We start from the raw sequence: 27,795 nt of genomic DNA, 5'->3' as shown, positions 1-27,795 counted from the left end.
AACTTCTCCATGCCATCTCTCAAGCGTAACTCTCTTTGCTCAGCTTCCCTCGTCAATAGCGACAAGTTTTTGGCCAAGTGTTTATCCGTTCTCTCCTTCAAGCGTTTTTCGCTTCTGCTAACTTCTTTTCTGTTGCGGTTGATATCTTCCCGCAGGCTTTCTCTCTCGACGTGGACTGCCCTTTCTAGTTCACTCATTCTTAAGGACATATGTTCATTCTGTTCTCCTATGCTGTCCACTATGTTGGTTAAGGCTTCTTCGATTGATGCTCCGTTGTCCACTAAGGGCTTCACAAGTGGTGGTGTCACCCTATCGGTTCCAGGTAGCTTGGTGCTGGTCGAGACTCGAGTCTTATTTCTCCGTCTCGATGTCTCTTCATAAGCCGCTTCTGGATCCGGTGGTGGGTTACATAGCCCTGTGTTTCTGTTCTTCCCAGTTCGCATTTCCGAATTCGTCATGGTTACAAAGTCTCCTGACTGGCCTGATCCATTTGTGGTCTTGCTTATTGTCCTGATCACACCAAATCGTTCCATAGAGCCAGTCTCTCCATTGGTGTATGCATCATTCTTCTGAATCGAACTATTGAGGATTACTTAAGATCCGAAGTCACCTTGCTCGTCATCGTCCTCCTCCTCTTCCTGGGTTTCTGCCTCTTCTTCTGTGCCCGTTCCCATGGTAAATGGAAAAAAGTTTCCCAAAGTGTTCTTCGCTCTTTCTGAAAACGAGGAGGACGTTGCCGGTTTCTCCGTCACCCCATGGTAAATGGTCTAGTTTTTCCAAAAACCGTTCCGATGTCTTTTTCAAATGAGACACAAGTGCCGAATAAGTTGCCCAGTTTTATCCGCGAATCTCCGAGAAAGGATGGGAAATATCTCATAAATGGGATCTTCGTTTCGCAATCTTCGACTTGATACTTTGATATAACGAAACAAGGTTGCTTCGTCAAAAGAAGATCTCAAGAAATGGCCTGGGTTGGGGTCGTAGACTTATTATGCAAAAACTGCAATTAAAAATGGTTACTTTGCTACAATGTTTAAGCTGTTCTCTTTGCTTGAATAATTTTTATTTAATCATAGTATAATTCACATGGCTTGGTTTCTAAATTTTTAGGGCACGGTTTTGGGCAACAAAAAAGTTACATTGGTACTATGTGCAGTCCTTATCTCGGTGGTCCTGCATATGATCATTAATTAGGGTGATCTAGGTATATGCACTTTAAAAATACAAATATATTAGATTATTTTGCAATTTGCATCTGTATTACGTTTTGGCATCCAAAAAATCAAAAAAAAATTCTATTACTAAAACTATACGAAGCCTTTTGTAATCCGCGACCCATGTTGCGACTTTGAGCGACCCATCATTAGCTATGTTGCGACTTGCGCGACTTAAACTTCTTGCGGGAGAAGGGAATTTCGGTAGCAGAAAGTCTATTTTGGCTACCCAATTCAGTCGCAACATGAGTCGCGGATCTCGGCACGGGCTAATAAATATCCAGTTAGAAAAGCGATTGTGAATAATCATTTAAAATGTCCATTAAAACTAGCTCATATCTGATATGTTGAGTACCATCAAATTCATTACCACATTTTTTATAAAAGCAAACTCTGATTTTAGCAACAATTTTTGCAAGCTTATTTAGCGATGAGATAAATAAATAGGACGAGGAGGCCGAGGCCGAGTGCGACAGCTCCGATCAGAAGTAGCAACATCTTCTTGTCTTTCCAGTAGTATTTTCGGTTCACTTTTCGACTGGTGGTCGCGAACTGGCTCGAACCCTGCTCCAGGGCAGCCGCTCTGTTATCCAGGTCGTCTAGCTTAGCCCCTCTTTCCCAAGCCTTGTCTGCATTTTGCTGTAACGAATTATGCGAATATTTTACAAGAAAAACAAGTTTCGATTCATATTTCAGTTTAAAAAATTTTCAGCAAAATCAAGCGAAATGTTCTTTAATTTTACATCAAGCTGCAACATATTGATACACAATGACTTCAATTGTGACAAAGGGGCGTTAGTTTTTTTTCTCATTGAACACAAATTCTGGTTAGTTCTTGTTTTTGATTTAATCTGCTTCTGATGCATGGTTATTCAGATATCTGAATAACCACGAAAAAGCCAAAAAGTTTTACATGAGTTCGGCATATAATGTTTCGCGGATCAGTTGAAAGTACATGCGAATGAATTAAACTTCGTAACACAGGCAGTGCCTTTTGGCATGCGAAGTTTTCGCTCTTTACAACCATAGGCGAACATCAATTTTTGACCCCCCTGCCGACCTAAAGGTGTACTATTTTCAGATATCCATATTTGGTGACGGACCCTAAAAATTTTCTTAAGGCGCCTTGGGTGCCAGTATATACTAATTTCGAGGGGGGAATGCGCGCCAGTAGTATTGTATCGTGTCCCGGATCCTAAGGGGGGGGTCCTTCCTAAGGGGGGGGGGTCCTCACGTAAAGCAAAATCCTAGGAAAGGGGTCCTTAATTTTTTGGAGGACCCTCATCCTAGGATTTTGTAAACGAAAGAGATTTTCCACCCAAAAAGCAGAAGACCCCCTACTTAGGATCTTGCTAAGTTTAGCTTAACAACAAGGGACACGATACAAAAATCTTTCTAATTCCAAATTTTGGGGTCCTAATTATTGGTCCTGATTAATTATATGAATCATATTAATTGTTATGCTTGTTTAGGGTAAATGAACTTTCGACCTAGTTGAAATTTGTTAGTGAACGGGGAATTGACTTTTATGGTATATAATAAAAATTCGCCGGCCATTTTGGCAGCGTAGCTTAACTGTTGGCAGCAGTAAACTAATTCCTTAACTTGACCTAAATTTTATGGTGAAAAGGCAGTAAATTGAAATTACTCTCAAAAGGCGGCGGCCGTTTCTGGGCAAAATATACCAAATGATAAAATTGTCAAATTTTGAAATAAGAAAAATGAAATTAGAGGGAACTTGGTGTACTGAAGATATTGATAATGAACATTTACAATTAAGAGTGTTTTCAACCGCAGAAAAAAACTCATTTTTCAAATTATGTAATGAACGCTACGTCGTCTTCCTCGAAAGGGCAAAGGAAATTTCAAAGAAAGAATACGAGTTGATTTTCAAAGAACAATTTTATTTGAGTGAGCTTCAACAAATCTCTTGGTGCATTTCTACAAAACAAAAGTATGGCACTGTGAGCGATTTGAATATTGCTGATTATGAAAACGTTTTCGACTATTCGTTTGACTTTAACTCATTATGGGTTGATAAAGACTTGGAGAGAAAAATCCGTCTATGTTTCAACAAGCTATCAAAATACAAAAAACTTCCGGTGGTTTATTTAATTATTTACCACCGTTATCTTAATGAGTCTAAATGGTATTTGCAAGGTCACTTTTATTTCCACTGGCTTGAAATTCAGCAGGTTGGAGAGGTGTTGGAAAAAATAAATAATGAAATTGCAAAAAAGCAGAGTAACTCCTATTGATTTGAAAATAATTCACGAAATTTATACGTCTTTGAAACAAACTTATCCTGATAATTCTAACCGACGCAACTATTTTCTAGCTGCATGTTCTCTGTTTTTTGTTAGTTCTGATAACCTTAACTACGACATTTTAATTAAGTTGAGACCTTATGGTGGCTTGATTGGTATTGATAACTCTTCCTTGGACAAATATTTGAAAAATTCCAAAATTTTACGATTGCACGCTATTTTGCACGATGCGGCCGGATTTATACACGAATTTTATCAACAGGGTCCCACGTACTGTTACATGTTGCCCTGGAACTGTAACAACAGCTTATTGGGACATTTGAGTGGAATAGCGTTCTGCCTTTTCATTAAGTTGAAAAAACCAGAAGTTTATCATTTACTAGAATGCTAGGCGAGAGATCAGTTGTGCTTGACGTGGAAGGCTTTCGTTACAAGAAAAACGCCTTTGTGGTTAAAGAATTAGCAATAACAACTTCAGACTACAGCGATCGACTCATTTTCCTACCTCCAGTGAATTTCAATATACTACCAAAGCTTGAACAAAAAGCTTACAACTGGTTAACTAATTATTTACACGGTCTCCATTGGGAAAACGGTGATTATCTTTATATAAACTTGAATCAAATACTTCAGAGTTTTGTGCTGAGAAATCCTGGTGCCGTTTTTTACGCTAAAGGAAAAGAAAAGACAGAATTTTTGGCCAAGTACTTGGACCGAAAGATTGAAAACCTAGATGATTTGGGCTGTCCTCGGGTTGAAAACTTATATTTTAAAAATTATCCAAGTTGCAATAAACATATTCCACATTACAACTCCAGGAATCATTGTGCCTTGAAGAAAACCAAGGTTTTTTATGATTGGTTGAAAAATGAACAACAGCGAGAGATCAGCGAAAGTGGAGACATACCTATCACAAAATTCAATGCTTTGTGCGTGGATGACTCCAGAGGGTGATATTAAAATTTCATTAACGAGAATAGAGCGTATTGATTGCAGTGGCCAAATTGTTCAGAGGAAGGAGCAAATAATAATTTCCGAAGAAGAGTTGTCTACGTTGAAGAGGTTTTTTCCAGTTATTGATCAATTTGTATACTTCCAGAGATTCAAGTTTATCAGAAATGTTAGCCAGCAAGCGAGGAGTATGTCTTCCCGAACTAGTCTTAGTACCCAAACGTCAGCCAGGAGTTCAGATGGATCTAAACAGCAGTGAATTGCCAGATGAGATTAAGACGATTGTGAAAGAGGATACTGTGAAGAAAATAATGTACTACAAAAAAACCGCAAATATCCCAGCAAACTTTGTTTTAGAAATGCATGACATAAATGATAGAGATTTCACACGTTATGAAATTTTTTACTGTTCTCAAAAGTAATTTAATTTTTTACAAGCTTCATTCGCAGAGAGAAAAAGTCTAACGCAGTCTGTAGAATAAATAGTTTCTCAAATGTCAGAAGCAACAACAGCAGTAGATGAACCTGACGCAACATTAGTAACAGAGTTTGTTTATAACGAGACAAACAGTGAAAAAAAATCATGGAAGTTTTGTAACAATGTAACTTTGCCAAGGTCTGAAGTAGTTTTTGTTGCGCAAATGGTAGTAATTCTAATTTTACTAACTTTCTGCATTCTCAAACTTTCTTTCACTAAATTAAGTTGCGAAGAAACGTCAGTTTGGTTCTCGATTTTATCAGGCTTGGTTGGTTACGTACTACCAAACCCAAGAATATGAATAAAGTGATTGATACTTCGACAAGAATTTTTATGGCGATAGTGGGACCTTCAGGATCCGGGAAAACTGAGTTAATTTTGAAACTTCTGATGGGAAATACTTTTTACCCTAAATTTGGAACCGTTCTATATCTTTACAAAGAGATGCAACCTGCATTCTCAGAAAAAGTGTCTTCTCGCGAAGTGAATATGGAGTTCATGAAATTCGACGGATTCGAATCTGTGAGAAAATTAGAAAATGTTCTTCTAGTTTTCGATGATTCATGTGAAGACATCTATAATGACAAGGAATTTGTTAGGTTAGCGACAGCGGGTAGACATAGAGGGATAGATGTAATATATGTTAAGCATAACTTGTTTCAACAAAGTCGATGGTCGCGTACGATTGATTTGAACACTTCACACATCATTCTGTTCAAATCGCCTCGCGACGTTCAGCAACTAGATCTATTAGGAAGACAATTGAATGTATCAAAATTTTTGAGAAACTGTTACGAATTAGCTACCAGAGACTCTTTTGGACATCTTCTAATCGACTTGGACCCCCGTACATCAGATTGTTTGAGATATTGTTCAAATATCACACCACCTGGGCCAACAGTTTTTTATTTACCCTTATCTGAAGCAGAAACTACTCCAATCACAAATGAAAAAGAAAAACTTATCTATTCTGCGGCATATGGTACAACTGAAACCTGACTAGCTAAGAAGATTAATTAGAAAAACTTCAAATCGTGAGATCATAACACTTGTTTGTGAATGTTTGCTCAATGTAGTCAATGGAAACGTACCCGTTAAAATCGCAAACATCGAACGATTCGAGACAGCATACAAATACTTATTAACTCCAAAAACCAGTGTTGTCAAAAAACGTGCGATTATTTTGAGTAAAGAAGGCTTCCATTTAGTTCGACAAATACTTTATTTTTGTTACAAGTACCTCACAACTTAATGATGACTGCTGAAGAATTCATTCTAATTCCGAAACATTTATATGTTAAAGAGCAGCCACATGCTGCACGTGTTCTTCATGATAATAATATTAAACATAAAAATGCTCAACTGTCCTATCTTAACCGGCTTAGACCCCAATTACCTCCACAAACTAGTAAGACTACTGCAACGAAGGAAACATTTACGGATAATGTTGAGCCCCAACAAGAACAGCTTAAACTGTTAACGGACGATGAAGAAGTACCGGTCGAACGTGTTAAAGACGAAAATCTAGAAGAGAAACACAATAGACAGACCGAAAGCATTTTAGGACAGTTACAAGTTTTAGAAGACAAAAAATTTGTTAGAGCAAAAACCGTACTTGAAATTATAGAAAATTCAGAAAGAGTAACCATAAACCATGACAATGAGGTGATATATGTAGATAAAGTACCAACAGGACTTAAAGCTACAATATTTTTATACGACATACAACAACCAACGAAAAAACTACACAATCCGGCGTTCATTAACATTTTAACTGCTCTCAACTTGAATGAAAACCTGGTAATAAATCGAAATGCCAAACACGCGGTTCAGTCAGCGTCTTTTAACGCTCAAGAGAAACGAGAACCCGGACCCTCAAGAACCCGCTCAACATCGCCCACTTGGCAGGAAAAAAGTAGTGCAAACCTTAAGAGAAGTAAAAAACACAAACGAAAAAGTCTCAGCGGTAATAGAAAAACCCAAAACCAAAAACGTGAAAAAGAGTCAGAAGAAGGCTCTGACTCATACGGAACGCCCCATAACGATTCAGATTCTCCAACGTCAGAAAAGACGAAGGCGCAAACAAAACAATGGGAAAATTACCAAGATTGAAGAAAAATTGTTGAAAACTAAATACAGTGACAAAGGTCCCGCGTTATTTGGTAGTGTGAACAACTTGATAAAAGCAAGCAATTTGTCGCGAAAGAAAGTTAAACATTTCCTTCATACTGAACCTGCTTACACAAAATATCGAACTGTGATCCGAAAAACGCCGCGACTCAAGGTCATAGTTTACGATATCGACGAAATCTGGTCATTAGATCTGGCCTTTGTTGATAAACTTGCCCAGTACAACCATGATGTTAAGTATCTGCTTGTTGCAGTTGACTGCATGTCCCGCTATCTCAGAGTGCAACCCTTGAAATCAAAGTATGCTACTACAACAGCAGAAGCGTTCAAACTAATGATAACGACAAAACAACCGGAAAAAGTATGGGTGGACAAGGGCACAGAGTTTAAAGGGTCCTTCGAAGCATTATGTAAAAAGAAAGGCATAAACACATATAGCACAGAGAGCGAGAAAAAGTCCGCATTCGCTGAGAGAAATATCCGTTCCTTGAAAAATCTTATTTATAAGTACTTGGAGGATAAATGGACTTACTCATACATTGACAAATTGCAAGATTTTGTCAATGCAATTAATTCGAGAACAAATCGTGTCACAAATCTTGCACCAAATAAAGTAACTAAAAAAGATGTTCCTCGCCTGATTTCATTAAGAGCAGAACAGTCTTTGAAGTTAGTTCGACGTCCAAAGCTTTATGTTGGTGATTATGTTAGACTTGCCAAAGTAGACATACGTTTTCGCAAGGGTTACAAACAATCGTTCACCGATGAAGTGTTTGAAGTTTTTGACATACCAACACGAAATCCCCCAACATACAATTTGATTGATTCTAACAGAGAACCGATTGAGGGAAAATTTTACGAGTCTGAACTGATTCGCGTTCTGGAGAAGGACAATCATGACTGAGGGCACTTCCGACAGTCTTTTCGCCCATAATGTTCCCCCTTCCTTCACAATTACCCTAGTTTCATCTGCATCAATGAACGTTTTTAAGGATAACACTCTGGCCAACTTCAAAAATCTCCTGAGTGAAGAAATAAATTTGCAAGGTGAATGGAGAGTAGCAGTTACAGAAATTACCTTCCCTACTCAGATAAACAACGTAACTGACAACAACATTGTGTACTACAAAAAAGATCGGGTTATAGCAAGCATGAAAGTTGAGAAAGACAAGATCTCCAGACCTTACCTTGGAGAAACAGCAAAATTAACAAAAGGAGAATATACGAGCATTGATCAAATACTGGACGAGATTCGTCGAAAGACAGAATTAGAGAAATTGGATTACGTAATAGATCCAATAACCAAACATCTTTCCTTATGGCTGCATTATTGGGAAGGTATAACTTTTTCAAGCCCGCAAATTCCTAGTCTACTTGGATTCAAAGGCGTCAGAGATGGAACTGGTTATCATATAGGTTACAAACAAGGAAGCACGAAACATAGCACATTCTCTACCCAAGATCTTATTGCTGACTATCCCGTTGATGTATGCGCTGGTACTCAGCTTATGTTTATTTATCTGGACATAATTCATTATCAAATAGTCGGAGACACAAAAGCACCCCTTTTACGAGTCATTGATACAAATCGTCGAGTGAAAAACGGTTACGCATGTACAATTGAACCGAATCATCGTAAAGTGTTTAGTAATTTGGATTTTAAAAAACTTTTGGTCAATAATATTTCCAATATTTCTGTGAACTTGCGCACAGAAACTGGAGGACTTGTTCCTTTCGCTGGAGGGGGAAAAGTTGTTCTGACTTTGAAATTTCAAAAGTTTAGCAATTGATCAAAATGGATTCATATTACCACAACCAAGCAAACCTACCACATTTCTCGGGGCATTATAGACAACGAGGCAGTGGCTTCGGTGCATTAGCCTTGGGAATAGGAAGAGTCGCACTTCCACTGGCTCGAAAATTTGTGATACCCGCGGCTAAAAAAATCGGAAAAGAACTACTTCTTCAGGCAGCTCCAGAACTGATAGAAGTTGCAACAAAAAGAAAAAGTCCTAAGCAGGCACTCAAAAGCACCGTTAGAAAAACAATCAAAAAGCAAGTAGGAGGAGGAAGTAGATCTCGGAAAAGTCATCCGAAAAGAACGACGGCGTTTAAACGAAAAACGAGACGCGTCATTCCCAGAAAACGAACTGCACAGAGAAGTCGCTCCGATTTCTTTACAAGGGTTAAAAATGATTTCTAATTTAATCCCGAGTGAAGCAACTCACAGCTCCTTGGACTTATTTGAGAAACCGCCTTTGCTTGTCACTTTTGAAAATGCATTCACCCAAAAAATTGGACCTTCCTACTCCCCTGATGGTCCTATGCTAGAGTTTGAAGTACTCGGCGACAGAAATAATTTCATCGATCTTCAACGTACTCGTTTGGAAATAGTTGCACGAATTGTTCGAAGCAATGGAAACGTGCTTCGAACACATGCTACAGAGGCGGCAAACAGAGATACGCCGTATTTTGTTAACAATCCTTTATCTTCATTATTTTCTGAGTGTACACTGTCTCTGAATGGTGAAAAAATATCAACTACCAATGCTAATTTTGCCCATAAAAGCTTTATTGAGACCGAGTTTTCATACGGTAATGATGCCAAGAAAACATGGTTGGCTTGTCAAGGTTATTATTATGAAGAAAATCCATCAGCCATTGACGGTGCTGGAAGGAGAGCTGATGATGTTACGGAGCGTAAAGGTCTCGTTGCGGCCTCGAGCGAGCTGAAGCTATTTGGTAAAATTGCTTGCGATTTTTTGTCGTGTGACAAGCATCTACTTAGCGGTGTGACAATAAGATTGTCTCTTAAACGTTCTCCTAATGATTTTGTTGTCATATCTGAAGATGCAGCTAAACACTACAAGGTCCAAATAATCGAAGCTAACCTCTATGTCAGAAAGATGACTGTGACTGACTATGTTCTCTCATCAATAGAAAAAACTTTGTTGAAGAACCCGGCAATTTACAATTACATCGAAGTAGTACCAAAAACGTTTCTCGCAACTGCAGGAGTACAAAGCTGGCGACAAGAGGATGTTTTTGCAAAAGAACCTGTTCGAAGAATGATAGTAGCAATGAGCATAAACGAAGCATATTTGGGTACTAATAGAACAAACCCTTTTCATTACCAGAAATTTGGGTTGAATGAGATCATTGTTTACAGAAACGGTCTACCCATTGCCGGAACTCCCATCTCAACATCAGACAATAAAAGAATTTATTACAATACGCTTGAGGCTCTTGATTTTGTTTTAAACACTAGTCATGGAATCAGTCTCGCTAATTATGATAATCATTATATTATGGCTTTTGATCTCACGTCTACTCAGGAGGCTTCACACGATTTTATTCATCCTGAATTGACCAATTGCACTATTTCGCTCGAACTCAAGTTTGACGCAGGTCTCGCTAATAACGTCGAGTTATTGTTTATGGGAGAGCGTGCATCAACAGTTTATGTGCGTTCAGATAGAAAAATTACCAAAAACACTCTTATGACCTAAGATAGACATGGATAATCTTCAACTAGTAGAAATTATTAACCGTTGTAAACATTTGAAACATCGCTTTAGAGGTGTTTTTCCGGCAGATTTGCCATGCTCTTCAGTACTGAAAAACGATAATACGTTCATGATTATGAATGCCTCACCATCGGATCAACCTGGAACCCACTGGTTGCTTTTTGCTCAAGCTGGAGGACAGATATTCTTCGCAGATCCTCTAGGTAAACGATTATGTGATTATCCCCTCGTGTACAAGAATATGCGACGAACAATTCACGAGGGAAATCAGCTACTGTTGAAAAAACCAATACAATCAGCTGATTCAGTGTTATGCGGACTTTATTGTATTTATGTTGCTCATGTTATAATTACAAACAAATTTCCAATAGGTTTCAAACTTAATGATCATGATTTGATAAGATTTGCCAAACATATGTTATTCTAAATTAATTTATTGATGTTTTTGTAAAATTTATAAACTCGTTTTTTTTTTTTTTCAATTCATTCTTATTAACAACAAAGTTTTTTTCTGCAAGTTTATGTGAACCGCGAAAAGTTTCATATCAAGTCCTTCGAATTATTAAGGCATGGCCGTTTGGTTTAAGGGGCAATAGCTAACCCGGCGTTGCTCGTCGCTACGCTCCTCGGGAACGCCTCCCGCTTGTGTAGTAACAATTTTTTTTTTTTTTTTTTTTTGGTATACAAGAGCGAAAGAAAACCAATATTTAAAACTTGAATTTCTTCTCCATGATAAATTTCACAAACAAAGTGTTTGAATCAATTTCCATACAACCATACCCACTTAAAATTATGTCAATTATTTTAGAAAACTCAGCAGCGTTTTCACCATTCAAAATATTAGTAAAGCGTTCAATTGTTACGTTAGTAATCAGGTCAGTTTGAGTTTGAACAGATTTAGTCTGCGAGCCGAAGCAAACTTGAGGCAATCGTCTGCGAACTGGAACACCACTAACATCTAAGTTGTTGATAGAGTTATAATTCACAGCTATTTTCAGTTTTTCCATCAGAGGGCCAGACAATTCATAGTTGGAGCAACCCAAAATTAAATATTTGAATGTAGAGAGAAGACAAGGAACAACGAAGGCTTTTGAAGTCATCTTGTTAAGTAAATCGGTAGACTCTTTCGTAAATTCGACCAGCACATGATAATGTTTTTCGTTGTCAATCGAATGGTTGCAAAAATCTAATTTATTCGAATGGGAGGATACTGCAAAATTTGCTTTTGAAGCGAAGCCTGAAAAGTTGGGTTCATGATTCAGGATGAAAAATTTGTAATTTTTACGGAATTGTTTGAAATAATCAGGGGATTGCTCATACATTGCTTCAACCATTGCTTTGAAGTTTCAATCGAATAACGAGTTGATAATGTTACACAACCCGACAGTTATCATCGTTTTCACTTTCGCATTCCTTTTCAGAGCATGAAGATTTTTTAGATTTGTTTCGCTTTTTTCTAAGTTTTTCAGTCACGTCGCAGTTTTTTGCTTTCGTCAACCTTTTAATTTTTGTGTAATTGTCCGCCAAGGACTCAAATTCACCAGTTGACAAAGTTATTCCTTGTCGATACTTAAAAGTTCCCTCTTCGTCTTTTTTGTACAATTTGATAGTTATGTAAGTACCGGTCTGTGCGAATGTTTTTGCACCGACTCTAACTAAACGTTTATCATTCGAAGATATATCCCTAAAATCATCGAAATAGTCTACATCCGTGTCAAGAGAAGCGTACATTATAAATGAATAACAACCAACTGGTTTTTAGTGTGGAACGTTGAAGAATGACTGATCACAGTATACGAGACAGATCATGCGCTCCCAAAGTAAAAATTTAGGTGATAAAGTTTACGAGCGCCCTAAGCCATATTGATAAGACTTAATCACCAAGGATATAATTTCTTTAACGATAAACCTCTTTTTATATGGGTATTTAGTTACTTTTTCCCCCGGCTATTGTCTAAAAATCTTCTAGTGTTATTTATTGTGACGGTTATTTTAATGACTGTTATGAATCATGGTAATGAATTTCTAACAGCATAACAATGAATGTCTGGCAAACTATCATGAAAACTTGATTTTGAGTGCTTTCGCCCGTAACCACTATAATAAAGCTGTCACATAAATCTAAAAAATCGGGTTTTCACATTCATTCCTAACATGACCTCAGGCGTCATGCTTAAAAGAATGAATAAAATTTGATAGCCTCGCCTAAAAAGTTATTAGCTTTGACCTAATTGAACTATGCCACCCCTTTCCTGATCTCATTTTCATTAATAAACTTTTCATACTTTTCATTCTCTCAATTTCATTTCGGTAGTTCAGTCATTTCATTTTAACAAAACTTTAAACCTCTTCAAGTCATGACTAGTCCTTTACAAATAATCTCAGTGTCTGATCGAGAAAGAACCATTATCTACCAAACATACACGAGAGAGTCGATTGCAGTCATCCATCAACAGAAAGAGAGAGTCTCTCCGTCTACAGCAAGTCCGTTCAATGACTTGGCTCCCCGAAAAAACGACGAGAATCAAAACGAGGAATGGACTACAAAAAGTCATATCATGCTACCAAACTACCTCCTTGATCACATCGATCTACTTAGACAGAATCGAAAACGAATGTACGAGAGTTGCACTATTCACGAGAGCTATCCGGCATTAGAAAAGACGGAGATAAACGACACAACCTCGCTCGAGCAGTCTCCAAGAAAAATTCTCTTCGCGTATGACTGCGAGTCAATGCCGTTGTATGAAAATCAGGAGGGATGTATTCGTGACTATGCAGAGCGCGAAGCGTACTGGGATATTCCGACAGCAATGTCTCCCGAGTCGTTTGTTAGGGGACCAGTTTCAACTCCAGAACAATCAACTTCCTATTCGGATGCTCGGGTTTCATCTAGTGCGGAGACAATTGATCTAGTCACCCCAGATCTCATTCAAGGCACTCCTCCAAATGCAGCTTGCTATGCGCCAAAAAAGAGAAAACTACAGTTTCGAGGTTTCTAATAACTTAAACAAAAAACTTTCCTTCTTTTGTTTCAAATATTATTCCAAGGTTTTATATTTTCATTTTTGTTTGATTTGACTTCTAAGCTGTTTTAACATTACTGTGTGTATATTTTTTGTCTCAGTTTTTATTTTGCTTAATAGATCAATTAAAGTTTGCCCCGTAAAGTTTTCAGCAAAATCTTAGAGAAAAACTAGAAAAAAATCAGAAATCGAGAATAATTTTACGCTAAAATTGTTGTTTGAGAAAGAATGAGAGAGAGAGAGAGAGAGAGAGAGAGAGAGAGAGATAAATACACTTGCTCACTAGTGAACCCCATTTGGAATATCCTTTTCGGGATATTGCTTTCTTTTCAAAAGAAAGATAAATATGGAAGGGTCCAACATTTTCTTGTTGGTAGTCCAACCATATTTATTTGGCTTTTTTATCAAACACTCTCTGTCCTCTCTCTCTCATCATACTTTGTGCCCGGTGGGGTTAGCCAGGTCTTACGCAAAGTAACAGAGAGTGTTTTAAGCCATAAATCTGCATTATATTACATTCATATACATGTTTTGGGTGAAAAACGGACAATTTTTTGGTAAAAATGTGAAAAAAAAAAATTATGTTTTTTTTCGAAAAATGAACATGACCCTTAACCCTGCTCAGAAATTCATGGCAAATTGATTGAGGGTAGTTTCAACGGATTTGGAGAGAAAAAAAATTTTTTCCCAATTTTTTTTTTTCAATATTTTCACAAAAATCAGATTTTCTCAAAAAATCACAACTTTTCAGGCGTCTACTCTCATTGATTGGGTTATAATTGTTTTTTTTTGAATTTCTACGCTTGTCCTAATTACGTATCAGATAGCTCCTAAAAATTTCAAACCACATTCACTTGAATTTAAAACGAACGAATAATTCAAGCTAAAAATGAAGGAAAAAAGAAGTTAAAAAATTATGTTTTTTAAATTTCGAACTTGACCAGTAGAACTGTGCTCGAGGTCCCACAAAACTTACTGGTTTTTTTGTTGATAGATTTAAAAGACACTTTTTTAAACATTACTTTTCCTTTTTTCACAACATAAAAAGTTTGAGGTTTTCCTTTATTTTGAAAAAAAAAATTTCACTTGAAATTACAGAACGGGAGGCGTTCCCGAGGAGCGTAGCGACGAGCAACGCCGGGTTAGCTATTGCCCCTTAAACCAAACGGCCATGCCTTAATATTTCGAAGAACATGATATGAAATGTTTCACGGGACACCGAATGACATGAAGGAAACTTTGATTCCGATATCTTTTACACATTCAAATGACAATCTATGCTTATCATGCATCGGTAACTATCAAGGTGTCAAATTTGCAAAATTTTCATTTTTTAAGTTTACTATTTTTTCAACTTAATTAGTTAGTTGAGGGCTTTACTTTCTGAATACTTTTATCTCATAAATCTACTTTTTATTATACCTATTTACGCAAACCAAGAAGTGGGCTTGAAATCATTAGGAAATTACTGTTTCACGGTTAAAATTAGTCAGAAAAAGTTTTAGGCTCTATCTGAATCATTCTAAGCATTAAATTTTGTAATTTAGTGCTGAAATGTTAATTGAAAGTCTAAACCAGTCGCCTAAAAAAAGCCAAAATTTTATCGCTAACCCTTAAAATTAACAGCAAAAGTTTGAGGCTGTAAATGAATCAGTTTTTAGTATACAAAACCCCTCCACTTGAGCAGAGTGATGAGACATATAGAGCTTAAAGCTAGAATAAACCCTGTTTTTGGAAAGGAAAAGACTTATTGCCAAGACGGCGAAGTATAACTCTCGTTAATGGCTTCTACTTGCCCTTACCCGCAAAGTTTTTTGGTGCTAGTCACTTCTCGCTTTTGCTTTTCCATAACCAGTTCTACTTGAAATTCTCCTAAATTTTCTTGAAATTTTCCTGAATTACTTCAGTAACTTCAACAAACAATGCCGAACTCTACTTCTATCGCGACACCTGTTCCTTGCCAGCAGTGCGGAAAAATACTGAGCTCTAAAAGGAACTTGAGAAGACATGAGCAAAAAGTTCACAAGATCCTTCCTCCCCCTCCTCCTCAAACTGTTTGCGATGAGTGTCTAGAGTCATTCGAGAGTTTGTCGGAAGCCCGAGAGCACGTCGAGCTGGTACATGACATGACTTCGAATAGTCATTGTATCTATTGCCATACAATATTTCTCACCGCGGAAAGCTATGGACAACACTTGCTGAAGAAGCACGCATTGCCTGTTTGGGACGGCATTGAGACGACGTCTTCCGCTGCCCCGACGGAAAGCGCGTTCAGAGGCAAATTGCGTCGATACGATCTCAAAGTTGGTGAAAAAGAAATGGATTTGCTTCAAGTCATGATGCAAAACAAGGAGGAAATAGATGCTCTTATACTGGAAAGGGTCAAAGAGGGTCCGAACAAGGTGCAATTCCATGTGGAAGTGGGAATGATCAAAATTCCCACTGTGCAAGACGGGGACAGTGGAAACTTCGAAAGGACCATGCTGTTTCTGAACACTAAGACATTGACAGTGTACTTCGAGGGAATAGCTGGGGTTCAATTCTTGGAACTGATTGAACATATGGTCAACCAAGTCAATTCGTTCTCTTCTCATGGTAGCGGATGGATTATTGACAGAATTGAAAAATTGCAAATCAGTTTCGCGGCCTTCTCACCAATAAGAGCAGGATCCTACCTCGAGCTACCTGATGCACTCAGCGCAGCATCTACTCTGCTCACAAATATCAACACTAAAGATGATGACCGTTGCTTTCTCTACATCTACTCCTTTGTTGCCGCATATCACAATGTGAATGAGCCGGCCCTCTACCCCACATCTAGACGGTGGCTGGAGAAAAACAAAGTCTCAACCTACAATCTCGACAAAGAAGGAATTGTGAAAATCAATGGGGAATACGAAATGCCAATGGGTCTGATGGATATGGACAGATTTGAAAAGTTGAACAATTGTCAAATCAACGTCTTCCGGTAAGCAAATTCTAATTTCCTTCTAAAAATTTTAAAATTCCTTCAATAATGTTCTTCACCTATTCAAACACCCTTTTTATTTCATTTCAAACCTAGGTATAAAAATTATTTTTCTGTTCAGGTACAACGATGGCGAATTGTTGCCCATAAGAGTATCGAGCAGATTCACTACTAGCCTGATTGTGGACTTGTTGCTGCTGACAGATGGATCAAAATATCACTATGTGTTGATAAGTGATCTCCAGAAACTGGTCGAGTACGTGCGGCACAAAGTGCACCGATTTCAATCTGAGATTTGTCGCAAATGTTTCCACACATGCGCTTCATTCGAAACTTTGAGAAGACATCAAGAACTGTGCTACCAAGACGAAGATGTCGTCATAACAATGCCCAAGCCGGGAAAAGATGACCACAAGTTCAAAAACTTAACAGCTCGTTGGTACGTACCCAGAGTAATCTACTTTGATTTGGAGTCACTGCTCTTACCAGTATACGGACCGCAACCTGATCCGCGAAAATCTAGCACGCAAACAATTGAAATCCATCAACCGTGCGGCTACGCGTTAGCAGTAATCGAATTTGGGAAAAAAGACCTGTTAAAGTTTGAGCTTAAAAGAGGACCGAATGTGATGGAAGAGCTAATTAGCTCCCTTGAATCGTTAGCGAGACAAATTTACGTAGAAAAAAGGAAATATTACACTTTCACTGGTATAACAGACCAGGAACGGGAAGATGCTACAATTTGTTGGATATGCGAGAATGATTTTTCCGACAATGATCAAGTGGTACTTGATCATTGCCATTACACCAACAAGTTTCTGGGTTGGGCACACAATGAGTGTAACGTTAATAGAAAAACAACAAATTACATTCCAGTGGTAGCTCATAATTTGTCAAATTATGATTTACACTTTATAATCAAAGCGCTGGCAAAAAGCGATTCGGAAAACACTTTTTCCGTAATACCCGCATCTGAAGAAAAATATATATCCTTGACAATCTCAGTCTACATAAAAACGTACACGGACAAAACGGAAAAATCAAAAAACTCTACGAAAATCTGAGATTCATCGATTCGTATAGGTTCATGCTGGCATCGTTGGCAAAACTTGTCGATAATTTGCCCAACGAAAAGTTTTTTCTGCTGGAGAACTATTTTGAAAAACTCGGCCACTCACGTGAAAAAGTCAGTCTGTTGAAACAGAAAGGGCATTACCCCTACTCATACTTCAACTCATTCGAAAAATTCCGAGAAACTCGCCTTCCCCCACGAGCAATGTGGAAAAATAGTCTAACAGGAGGTGATGTGAGTGTTTCAAGAAGCGAGTACAATCATGCCCTTAAAGTTTTCACCGAACTGAAGTGTGGCTCACTTGGTGATTACCACGACTTGTACTTGACTACAGATGTGCTATTGCTTGCTTCCGTTTTCGAAGCTTTTCGTGAAGTTTGCTATCAAACATACGGGCTGGATTGCGCCTGTTACTTCACGGCAAGTAACCTTTCCGGGGACGCCTTTCTAAAAGTTTGTAAGCCCGAACTGAAACTCTTAACGGACCGTGAACATCTAGACCTTGTGCAGCGAATGATACGAGGAGGCATGTCGTCGATTTACGCGCGCCGATTTTACAAAGCAAACAATAAATACCTCGACGATTTTTCGCCCTCAGAACCATCAAGCTACATCCTCAATATTGATGCAAACAATTTGTACGGGGGGATAATGAAACACTGCCCTTTGCCCTTAAACGATTTTTCAATAGTTGAAAAAAGTCTGGCAGACATACTGCTCACCAGCGAAACATCAGAATGGGGTTATATAGTTGAAGTCAATTTAACCATACCCGAAGAGCTTCACGACTTCTTTGCTGATTACCCCCTTGCCCCCTCTCGTGAAGTAGTGGACATCGGTGCAATGAGCAACGAGCAAGTCGACATGTTGGGAAAATTGGGAATCACCACACTGCCAAAAGTGCCAAAGCTTCTACAGACCTTGCATCCTAAAGAAGGTTATGTTTTGCACTACCTTACCCTAAAATTGTACCATGAGCTAGGAATGAAAATAACTCACCTCGGAAAAGTTCTTCAGTTCCGCCAAAGTCACTGGATGGCACCCTTTGTCGACCTCAACACCCGCCTACGAAAAGCCGCGGTAAATAAATTCCAGGAGAACTTCTACAAGCTAATTGTTAATTCAGCTTTCGGTAAGACAATGGAGTCTAAGTTAGGAAGAAAGAAGCTGGAGATTGTAAGGAATGAGAGAGAACTTTTACAAAAAACAGCTCTGAGCACAATGAAAAGCTTTCAAATCATTGACGATCAATTAGCCACAATTAGCTTTTCAGTAACAAAAATATTGTGGGATAAACCTATGATAGTTGGTGCGACCATCCTAGACCTCGCCAAGCGTTTCATGTTTCAGTTTCACTATCAAAAAATGAAACCAAATCTAAACTTGGAACTCCTTTACTCCGACACGGATAGTTTTATTTACGCCATAAAAACTGATGACGTTTACCGAGACTTGGAGAAAATAAAAGCTGATTTCGACTTTTCAAATTACGATAAGGACCATTTCTTGTTCGAGGATACCAACAAGAAAGTTGTGCTGAAGTTCAAAGACGAGACTGGTGGGAAGCCGATCAGAGAATTCATCGCCCTAAAACCGAAACTATATTCGGTCGTCCTTAATGGTAAATAAAATTTAAGCCACCCTTCCACCCCCCATTCCTACCTTTTACAGAACAAAAATACCACCACCAACCTACCTACACCCCTTAATTTGTTGCATTAAACTATGGGCATTTAGCTGATTTAGGCAACATTATACAATGTTGCCTAAACGTTGATTTATCTGACAACATATTCCCTCTTGTTTCCTCTTTTTTAATCATAATTTAGAGTCTTCTGCTCTTTTTTGGTAAAATGAATCAAATTTTGTTCGGTATAAATTGAGTTGCTGAAGTGAAATGAAGCTATCCCCAACGTTGTAGAAAAGAATAATAATTTTGCTATTGTTTAGAAGGCACTCAAAAATTGAGCGCCAAAGGAATTAAACGGAGTGCACAGAGAGAACTGGTCCACCAAACCTTCAGGGACACATTATTCACTGGAAAAACAATGAGAGTATACAACTATAATATAGTTTCGAAAGGTCACACCAATATGACAGTGAAACAAAACAAACTTGCATTATCACCATTCGACTCAAAACGTTTTCTACTTTTCGACGGAATTTTGACAGTGCCCTTTGGCCATAAAGCCGCTGAAGAAAATGCTTTTCTAGAAGACATTTACATGGACACCGAGTGGGCCAACTCATACAATGAAACTGATAACAGTTCTCCCGATTTTACACTCCCGGATTGGGGATTTTTACAGCGGCCCTACTCAGAAGCAGAGCTGCAAGAAGAAGAAGAAGCTTCTAGTAGCCGAGTCCGTGAACGTCCCCCTATAAAAAACCCATTTATTTTATCTGAAGCTTCAGAAGAACGACCATCTAAAAAACACCGCAAAGAAAACCAAAACAATAAACATTAAAGTCTGAAACATATATTTTCAGATGATTTTTACTCTTCGTCCTTTTTATACTTCGACTTGTATATGTTTTGGTTTTTACCAATTTACAACTAATAAAATACTCGTATTGAGCTCAATCACTGTTTTAACATAAATAGCTTCAGGCAAATAAACTAGTAGACACAAACCAAGTGTTAATTCAAACAAATGTGTGAAATCCTTAGGCTTGTTTTGAATAATAAACTTTAATAGCATGACAAATCTTTGACGAAAAGAAAGAAAGCCAGGAAATGATATCCACATGAAACTAGGACGAAAAAAGAAAAGTTCAGGAATTAGGACGATTAATTTTAATTATCGCGGGAAAAGGGACCGCTTTCAAAGGAATTAGAAGGAATTATTGTATCGCGTCCCGGTTGTTGAGCTCAGCTTAACAAGATCCTAAGGAGGGGGTCTTTTACTTTAGGGGTGGGAACTTGCGATCATTTACAAAATCCTAGGATAGGGGTCCTCCAAAAAATTAAGGACCCCTTTCCTAGGATTTTGCTTTACGTGAGGACCCCCCCCTTAGGAAGGACCCCCCCTTAGGATCCGGGACACGATACAATACTACTCGCGCCAAAAGAACTCGATTTTTTGGTCAAAATTTTCCAAAAAGTGCCTAAAAATTTTACCGAAACAGGGTCTTTTTAGTGCTTTGGGAGAGCTCGGAAATTTCATTTTGGTCGATCTAAAAATAAGGTGACAAAATTTTTGAAAATTTTCAATATTCTTTTTTGGTTTTGTGAAAACCTTATGGCTTCAAATTTAAAGCTCCTGATCATATTATTGGTAAATTTTTGATATAGCAAAAAAAATAATTTAATCCGGGAATAATCAAATTCGAAAATCTCCGAAAAAGCAACTGAAGCATTTACCACCTATTTGATTTAAGCTATGGTAAATTATCAGAACATCAGCTAACAAAATGCAAGCTTTATTTTCGGGGAAAGATTATCTAAACTGAACTCCATTTTTCTATAATCGAAAATAGTGCAAATTAATGCTTCGATATTAAAGCCAGAAACATGCCAGAAAAACAAATTATTTCATTTTCTATTCCGAAAACTTTACCCAAAATTGGCCATTCTAAAAATATGTTTTTCTTAAAACTTCTTAAAGTGGTCCCAGGAAACTTTGTCTTCCAATTTTAGGTATCTTGGAACAACTTTAGTCGTATTTCGACTTTCAAAAAATCAGAAAAGACAATTTTCTGTTGCTTTTAGCCTGAATTTTGAAAACAAGTATCTCGCAAGTTAGGCGGACTGGTTTACTGTCTTGCCTTAAAAAGCAGACAGCGCGGCGACAATGCCCGCGGTCCTTTTGCGATCCTAACAAAAGACTTTGAATTTTTAATTAAGTAAGGCAGGTGCAACGCTGATAAATTGCCCTCATCTTTTAGGTTATTGATTTTTTATACCAAAAAATCAATAAGTTGCAAACTTCAGTTTCATCAAAAGTATGAGGAAAAAGGGGAAATGAAGTTTGGAGTCTAGACTGCAGGTGCAAGTTTGTCTCAGCCAAAGAGCTGAGAAACAAATCAACCTGAATCTTCAGAATTATTATTTTGCTCACTCACTCAGTCGAGTAGAATTTTTACCTTTTTTATTTATCACTATTTTTCGGTTTAATAAAAATTACTTTTGAAAAATATAACAATCCAGAACTGACAGAAGTAAGATTCTAATTTTTTCTTTAACTTAAATTAATGTAACCTAAACTAAATACCCCAAACCTATTTTGGTATTTAAGACAATTGTTCAACCATTTATAACTCATTTAATCAACCTTTTTAATTTATCTGTTTATATAACTATCATTTTAACTTTAGAACCAGATTGATTATGATCTATGATATAATTCAACTGAGACTTATAATTTTAGTTACTAATAGTAATAGAAACAAAGGGATCTAACAACCGACCCCTTGCTTCTCTTAGTAAAGTGTCGAGAAAAACTGCATGAAACTTGGGCTGTTTAGACTAAAATCAGCAAAAAACTGGCAAAAAAAAATTACTCTTTCTCGTCACTTAGAGGAAGTATTATGTGTATTTCTTTTTTTAACAAGGTATACATGTTTTTAAAGCAGAAGAATTTAACTCTCTGCGCGCCAATGTTGTGGGTCCTTGCTCATGAGAATTTTTTTTCAAGCTTACTTTTGTTGCCGATTAATTTTGTTATCTGATTTATTAGATGAGCCAGAAATTAATTAGAATCAATATCTAATGAAATTTTTCCGTTTTATGTGGAAAAAAATTGTGCAATTTTTTTATTCAGTTCTTTAAATTAGACGGAAAAAACTAACTAAATTGGAAACAGACAGTTTGTTTCTAAAATAAAATTAATTGAAACAAATTTTTCTGATGACAAAACTTGCTTAGTAGTTTTTTCACAAATTTTTCAAATTTTTGTTCAGCCAAATATATTTAATCGACTCAGACTCATAGTGGACTAAATTATTATGATGCTACTTTTTCCAAAGCAAAAAAAAATTGTTTTGTGGATTCGAATAACACTCATATTGAGGTAGAGGTTTATGATGCTACTATTTTCCAGAACAAAAAAAACTATTTGAATTGTGAATTCGACTCACTTTCATAATGAAGTAAATTATTATGAGGCTACTTTTTTCAAAATAAAAAAAAACGATTTGAATTGTAGATTTGACTATCACTCACAATGAAGTAAAGTTATTTTTCCCCGTCTAATATTTTAAATCAGCGTTTGTTTTTGAACAATTTTTGACCGACTCTTAGAGCTTTCAGAAAATTAACAAAAATTCAGGAAAGATTTTTGAAAATACCATTTTCGTATGTTTTGTCGTATTTTTGTTTCAACAACTGTTGCCCAAACCGTTTCTGCTGTCAGCACAACACTTAGTTGCTCCAGTTTTTGTGAATACGATTTATTGAGCAATTTAATCAATTTTTTTTTATAGCACATGAAATCGTACCCTATGAAACAACCTAATTATTAATCTCTTTTACCCAACGCAATTCTACCCTCAATTAAAGCAATTGATGTCTCTCATTCAAGTCTCTCCACTTTTTGCCACTTGGGTTTCAATATCCTTCTTGCTTTGATAATGTTGGTTTTTTGGTTAGTAGCAGCATCCAGCTTAATCTGATCCAGAAAGGGGTAAAGTTACGGTAAGCTATCTTGCGGGAGCGCAGAAACGTTGGATGCTATATCTACACTGCATTTTTCGTGCCCATTAATCATCTTTTGGTATGTGAGGTGACGTTTATTGGGAAGCAATGCGTGAGGGAAGTAACAAAATGTGTGTAGATTGAAACCAGGTATATTGGGATAGGTTATATTAATCTGATACCAATGAATCGATCTTTTTTTTCACGCTCAAAATGCTGGGTGGATTTATTTTTTAAATAGTTTTTATATTTGTCACAGAAAAAAATGTCGTTTCAAAGGGTTATAATTCGAACCTCTGATTTTTGTTTATCATTGTTTTTATATTCGAAAAGGTATGAAAATTTGCAAGAATTGAACTTACCCCGCTGCAGTTTAATAATATTAGTTTGACTTAAAAACTCGTTTTCACATGCAATGAAAATGAAGTAAAGTGATTATAATCAATAAAAACGGATTTTTTTCAAAAGCCAAAAACCCAGTTTGAACGGAAAGTTCGACTCACACTCATAATTTGCACGACCTCATCCACCTGAGCTTGGGTCTGGTTCAGTCTGGTCTGACTGGTCGCTGACATGGTTGCTCTTTTTTCCTCTTTCAAAGAAGCACTTCTTACTCCTCCCCTGATGCTGTCTAAAACCAATGAAATCTATTTAAAAAAAAATCTTGAAAAAATGAACTGACTTCGTATCTACATGACATTCAAGGAGACATCACCATTCTAGACACTAATTTTTTGTGATGAAATCTCACGAAAAAATTGATTCGATAAATTAAGTTTGTCTTTACTTTTGAAGAACTTAAATAGCGTTTAGAATAGTGATGTCTCCTTGAATGTATGTGGATACGAAATCAGTTCATTTTTGTCTACAGTTTTTTCTTAAAAATTTTAAAAGCTAAAGAGTTTTATGGAGAAAAAACTTACCGCTAACTAAATTATCTACCAATGAGTGTACACCGTCGTTGCGTCTAGTTGATGTTCTCTCCTTTTTATTCGAGACAGTGCTAACTCCTCCGTTAATGCTATCTAGCAGATAAAAACTGAACTTTCACAAGTTGTTTATGAAGATAGCTTCAAACTTAGGGTATGAGATGGCTATTTTAAAGAAGGGTGATAAATATTACTAACCAGTGACTAAGATCTCTACAAATGCGTTCAAATCTTTGTTGCGTCGATATTCAACCATTTAAACTAAACTAACTATGGTACCGTATTCGACACACTTTGCTTTCAAAACAAGTCAGACAAACAAACCGACTTGACAACCGATCTTTGTCAAAACTTCTCGCAGAGTTCATGTATAGTCATGATCATTTTGGTCTAATTGCGTTGAGATTTCAGGTTCGAATTATGGGCTCGTAAGCCCAAACCCAATTAAGCGTTCTTAATTGAAATCGAAACGATTATGTCGAGCTTGGTTTAGATTTCGATATCAAAAGGTCGTCCTACAAACCGTATTTTATATGCAAATCGTTGAGTGGGTAAAATAAATTTTTGACGGAGGTCAAATTTAAGCGTAAATGAACAAAATTTTTTCATGCGTCCTGCTTTTCAGTAATCGACACCATATTGACCATATATGATGCAAAGTACAGACCAGTTTTACTTTTAGGGAAAATGAAAAAAAAACATTAGCTACTTTAGTGGGCGCCCAAAAATTAGACCGACCACCTATTTTAGAAACCGCGCTGAGGTGCGAGACTAATGAATCAACCGAAACGGTCGAACAATGTCCTTTTTTGCCTTTTTGAGTCGAACGATGTCCGTTTTTGCTTTTTTGAGTCGGACGAAGTCCGTTTCTGACTTTTTCAGTTGAACGATGTCAGTTTTTGACTTTTTGAGTCGAGCGATGTCCAATGTTGATTTTTTAAGTCGAATGATGTCCGTTTTTGACTTTTTATGTCGAACGATGTCCGTTTCTGACTTTTTTTGTCGAACGATGTCCGTTTCTGACTTTTTGAGTCTAACCATATCGTTTTTGACTTTATGAGTCGAGCGATGTCCAATGTTGATTTTTTAAGTCGAATGATGTCCGTTTTTGACTTTTTATGTCGAACGATGTCCGTTTCTGACTTTTTTTGTCGAACGATGTCCGTTTCTGACTTTTTGAGTCTAACCATATCGTTTTTGACTTTATGAGTCGAACGATTCCGTTTTTAGCTTTGTGAGTCGAACGAGGCCTTTTTTCGACTTTTTGAGTCGAACAATGTTTTTTTTCAACTTTTTAAGTCGAACGACGTCCTTTTTCAACTTTTTGAGTCGAACGTTGGCCTTTTTGACTTTTTGAGTCGCACGATGTCCGTTTTCAAGTTTTTGAGTCAAACGGTGTCTCTTTTTGACTTTTTGAGTCGAAGGATGTCCGCTTTCGATTTTTTGATCAAACAATGTCGTTTTTTGACTTTTTGAGTCAAGCGGTGTCCATTTTCAACTTGTTGAGCCGAACAATGTCAGTTTTCGTCTTTTTGAGTCGAACGTTGTCCTTTTTGACTTTTTGAGTCGAACAAAGTCCTTTTTCGAATTTTAAGTCGATGTCCTCTTTTGACTTTTTGGGTCGAACGATGTCTCTTTTTGCTTTTTTGACTCAATCAATGTCGGTTTTCGATTTTTTGATTCAAGCTTTCGGTTTTCGGCTTTTTGTGTCGAACGATGTCCGTTTTCGACTTTTTGAGTTGAACGATGCCTGTTTTTGACTTATTGAGTCGAAAAATGTCCGTTTTTGACTTGTTGTGTCGAACGATGTCAGTTTTTGCTTTTTTGAGTCGAAAGATTCCGTTTTAGGTTTTTTGAGTCGAACGATGTCCGTTTTTGACTTTTTGAGTCGAACAATTCCGTTTTTAGCTTTGTGAGTCGCACGATGTCCGTGTTTGGTTTTTAGACTTATAAGTTGTCCAGTTTCGATGTTTTGATTTTAATTGTAATAATAAAACTTTCCTAATGTGAAACGAATTTTGACGGAAGAATAGGATATTGAAGCAAATCATGATCCCAGGCTCATAAAGAACAACCAATTGTTTTTGAATTATTTGGATGTCATAAGTTAGTACCAACGACAAGATCCTTGAGAATCCCGATGGGGTCCAAACTGGTAAGAGCGAGCCCCGGATTTGAAAATGGAGTTGATTTTCAGTCTTGAAAAGTAAACAACTTGAGAAAATTGTTTCGCTCTTCGTTTTGGTGCTATTTTCTTAACCTTAACTGTTCTCCCCTTCCCACTCTGATACCTAGTAACGAATTGCCTCCCCCCCTATAATCAACTAATTCAACGGCATTTGCGAATGAATCTCCGCCTTTGGTAAAAATTGGGGGATAGTTAAAGAGAAACACGACTTCAATTTTTTGGCTGTATAAGCATACCCACACAGACAGATAAATTATTAGAAAAGGTCGTCCAGTTTCTAAAATTGAAATTACAACAATTATATTTAAAATACAACAAGACTGCTCGGATCAGGGCGAAGCATAAGGTTTATGGAGCAGTAATAACTTTAAAAAATTAAATGAAATAAAATAAAATGAAAGTTTTTTTTTCTAAAATTTGAAATTTTTTACGAAAATCATCCCCCCACACGCCATGTAAAGTACAAAAAGATAGATTTGGTTCCTTGTAACAAATCAATTATGGCAAATGAGCTTCGTTCAACCAATTTGGAACGATTTCTTACCGCGCATTAATTGTCCCAAATTGGTAAAAATGGCCAAAATGGCAACCTTTAAACCCTCATAACTTTACGAAAAACGATCACAGGTAAAATATCTTTTCAAATTTAAGCTCAGGACAGCAATACCTTTTGAATGATATAAAAAAATTCCGTCAAAAATGGCTAGTTAAAAAGTCGAAATTTGTCTGAAGAAAAAAAAACCCACCCCGAGCACAAATATTTCGTTACTTTCGTATCGAAAGTCGGAACAATAAGTTTAAGTCGGTGGGTCTTTTATTTTTTTGGTGGCTGTTTTGATTTTTTGTGATACTTTGAAAGTTTGATTGGATTTCTTCAACTCAACTCCCAAAAAGGGAAATGTTTAAGAGTTTCAACAATCAAAAATTGTCAACTGTTAAATCATTCCTTTAAAGGGGAGGTGCTTCGTTAATTGGGTCGTTAAATAAACAATTAAGACAATGGTCTTTTGTCCGAGTAGTATTTCCAATACTACAACATCAATTGAACAAGGCTCAAAAATTATGAAAAACCCAATAACTTCTGAAGAAAGCTCATGAAATTGAGAAATTATTCGAAACAAGTTTCAAATTAATCTCATTTTATCCCTTTTTGACAAAAATTTCGGCTTGAAGTCCCTTGCTTTGAATTCGGCTTGAAGTACCGTCGGCTTGATGTCCGGCACCCCATTTAACAGCTAACTTTCTAAGTCTAAAGCGTTCTATTCAGATCGTTTTAGAATCATAACAATCTGACTGTAGAAGATAGATTGGGGAATAATAAGATATCATAGTCCAACATACAATACGGGGGGGCTGATGAGGCGCGAGCCGTTAAAGGTTCTAAGGGTTGGGAAGCTGGCATATACCATA

General features: G+C 37.0%; 2 protein-coding genes across 2 annotated transcripts in view; both read right to left on the bottom strand.

Moving 5' to 3' along the window:
* The window catches only part of LOC134851199 (medium-chain specific acyl-CoA dehydrogenase, mitochondrial-like), a 423,273-nt gene that overhangs the window by 49,110 nt on the left and 346,368 nt on the right, over positions 1-27,795 (bottom strand). The window lies entirely within an intron of this gene.
* LOC134851189 (vesicle-associated membrane protein 2-like) lies at positions 1,452-24,532 on the bottom strand. Its single transcript, XM_063867162.1, has 4 exons — positions 24,396-24,532; positions 24,192-24,293; positions 23,772-23,899; positions 1,452-1,853 (listed from the first exon to the last, which is right to left on the bottom strand). Exons 1-4 carry the CDS (start codon positions 24,451-24,453, stop codon positions 1,635-1,637), a joined length of 507 nt encoding a protein of 168 aa, XP_063723232.1. The 5' UTR covers positions 24,454-24,532; the 3' UTR covers positions 1,452-1,634.

Source organism: Symsagittifera roscoffensis, chromosome 1 (genome assembly GCF_963678635.1).
Source record: "Symsagittifera roscoffensis chromosome 1, txSymRosc1.1, whole genome shotgun sequence".
NCBI classification, from domain to species: Eukaryota; Metazoa; Xenacoelomorpha; order Acoela; family Convolutidae; genus Symsagittifera; species Symsagittifera roscoffensis.
This window is presented reverse-complemented; position numbering and strand designations above follow the sequence as displayed.

Bases quoted from the DNA above. Each gene is read 5' to 3' on its own strand.
- LOC134851189 (XM_063867162.1), bottom strand. From the start codon at position 24,453: ATGGTTGAATATCGACGCAACAAAGATTTGAACGCATTTGTAGAGATC. The intron at 23,900-24,191 runs GTAAGTTTTTTC...CATTGGTTTTAG, and splicing joins GGTAGATAATTTAGTTAGCG to ACAGCATCAGGGGAGGAGTA. The intron at 1,854-23,771 runs GTGAGTCGAACT...AATTCGTTACAG, and splicing joins AGGTCGTGCAAATTATGAGT to CAAAATGCAGACAAGGCTTG.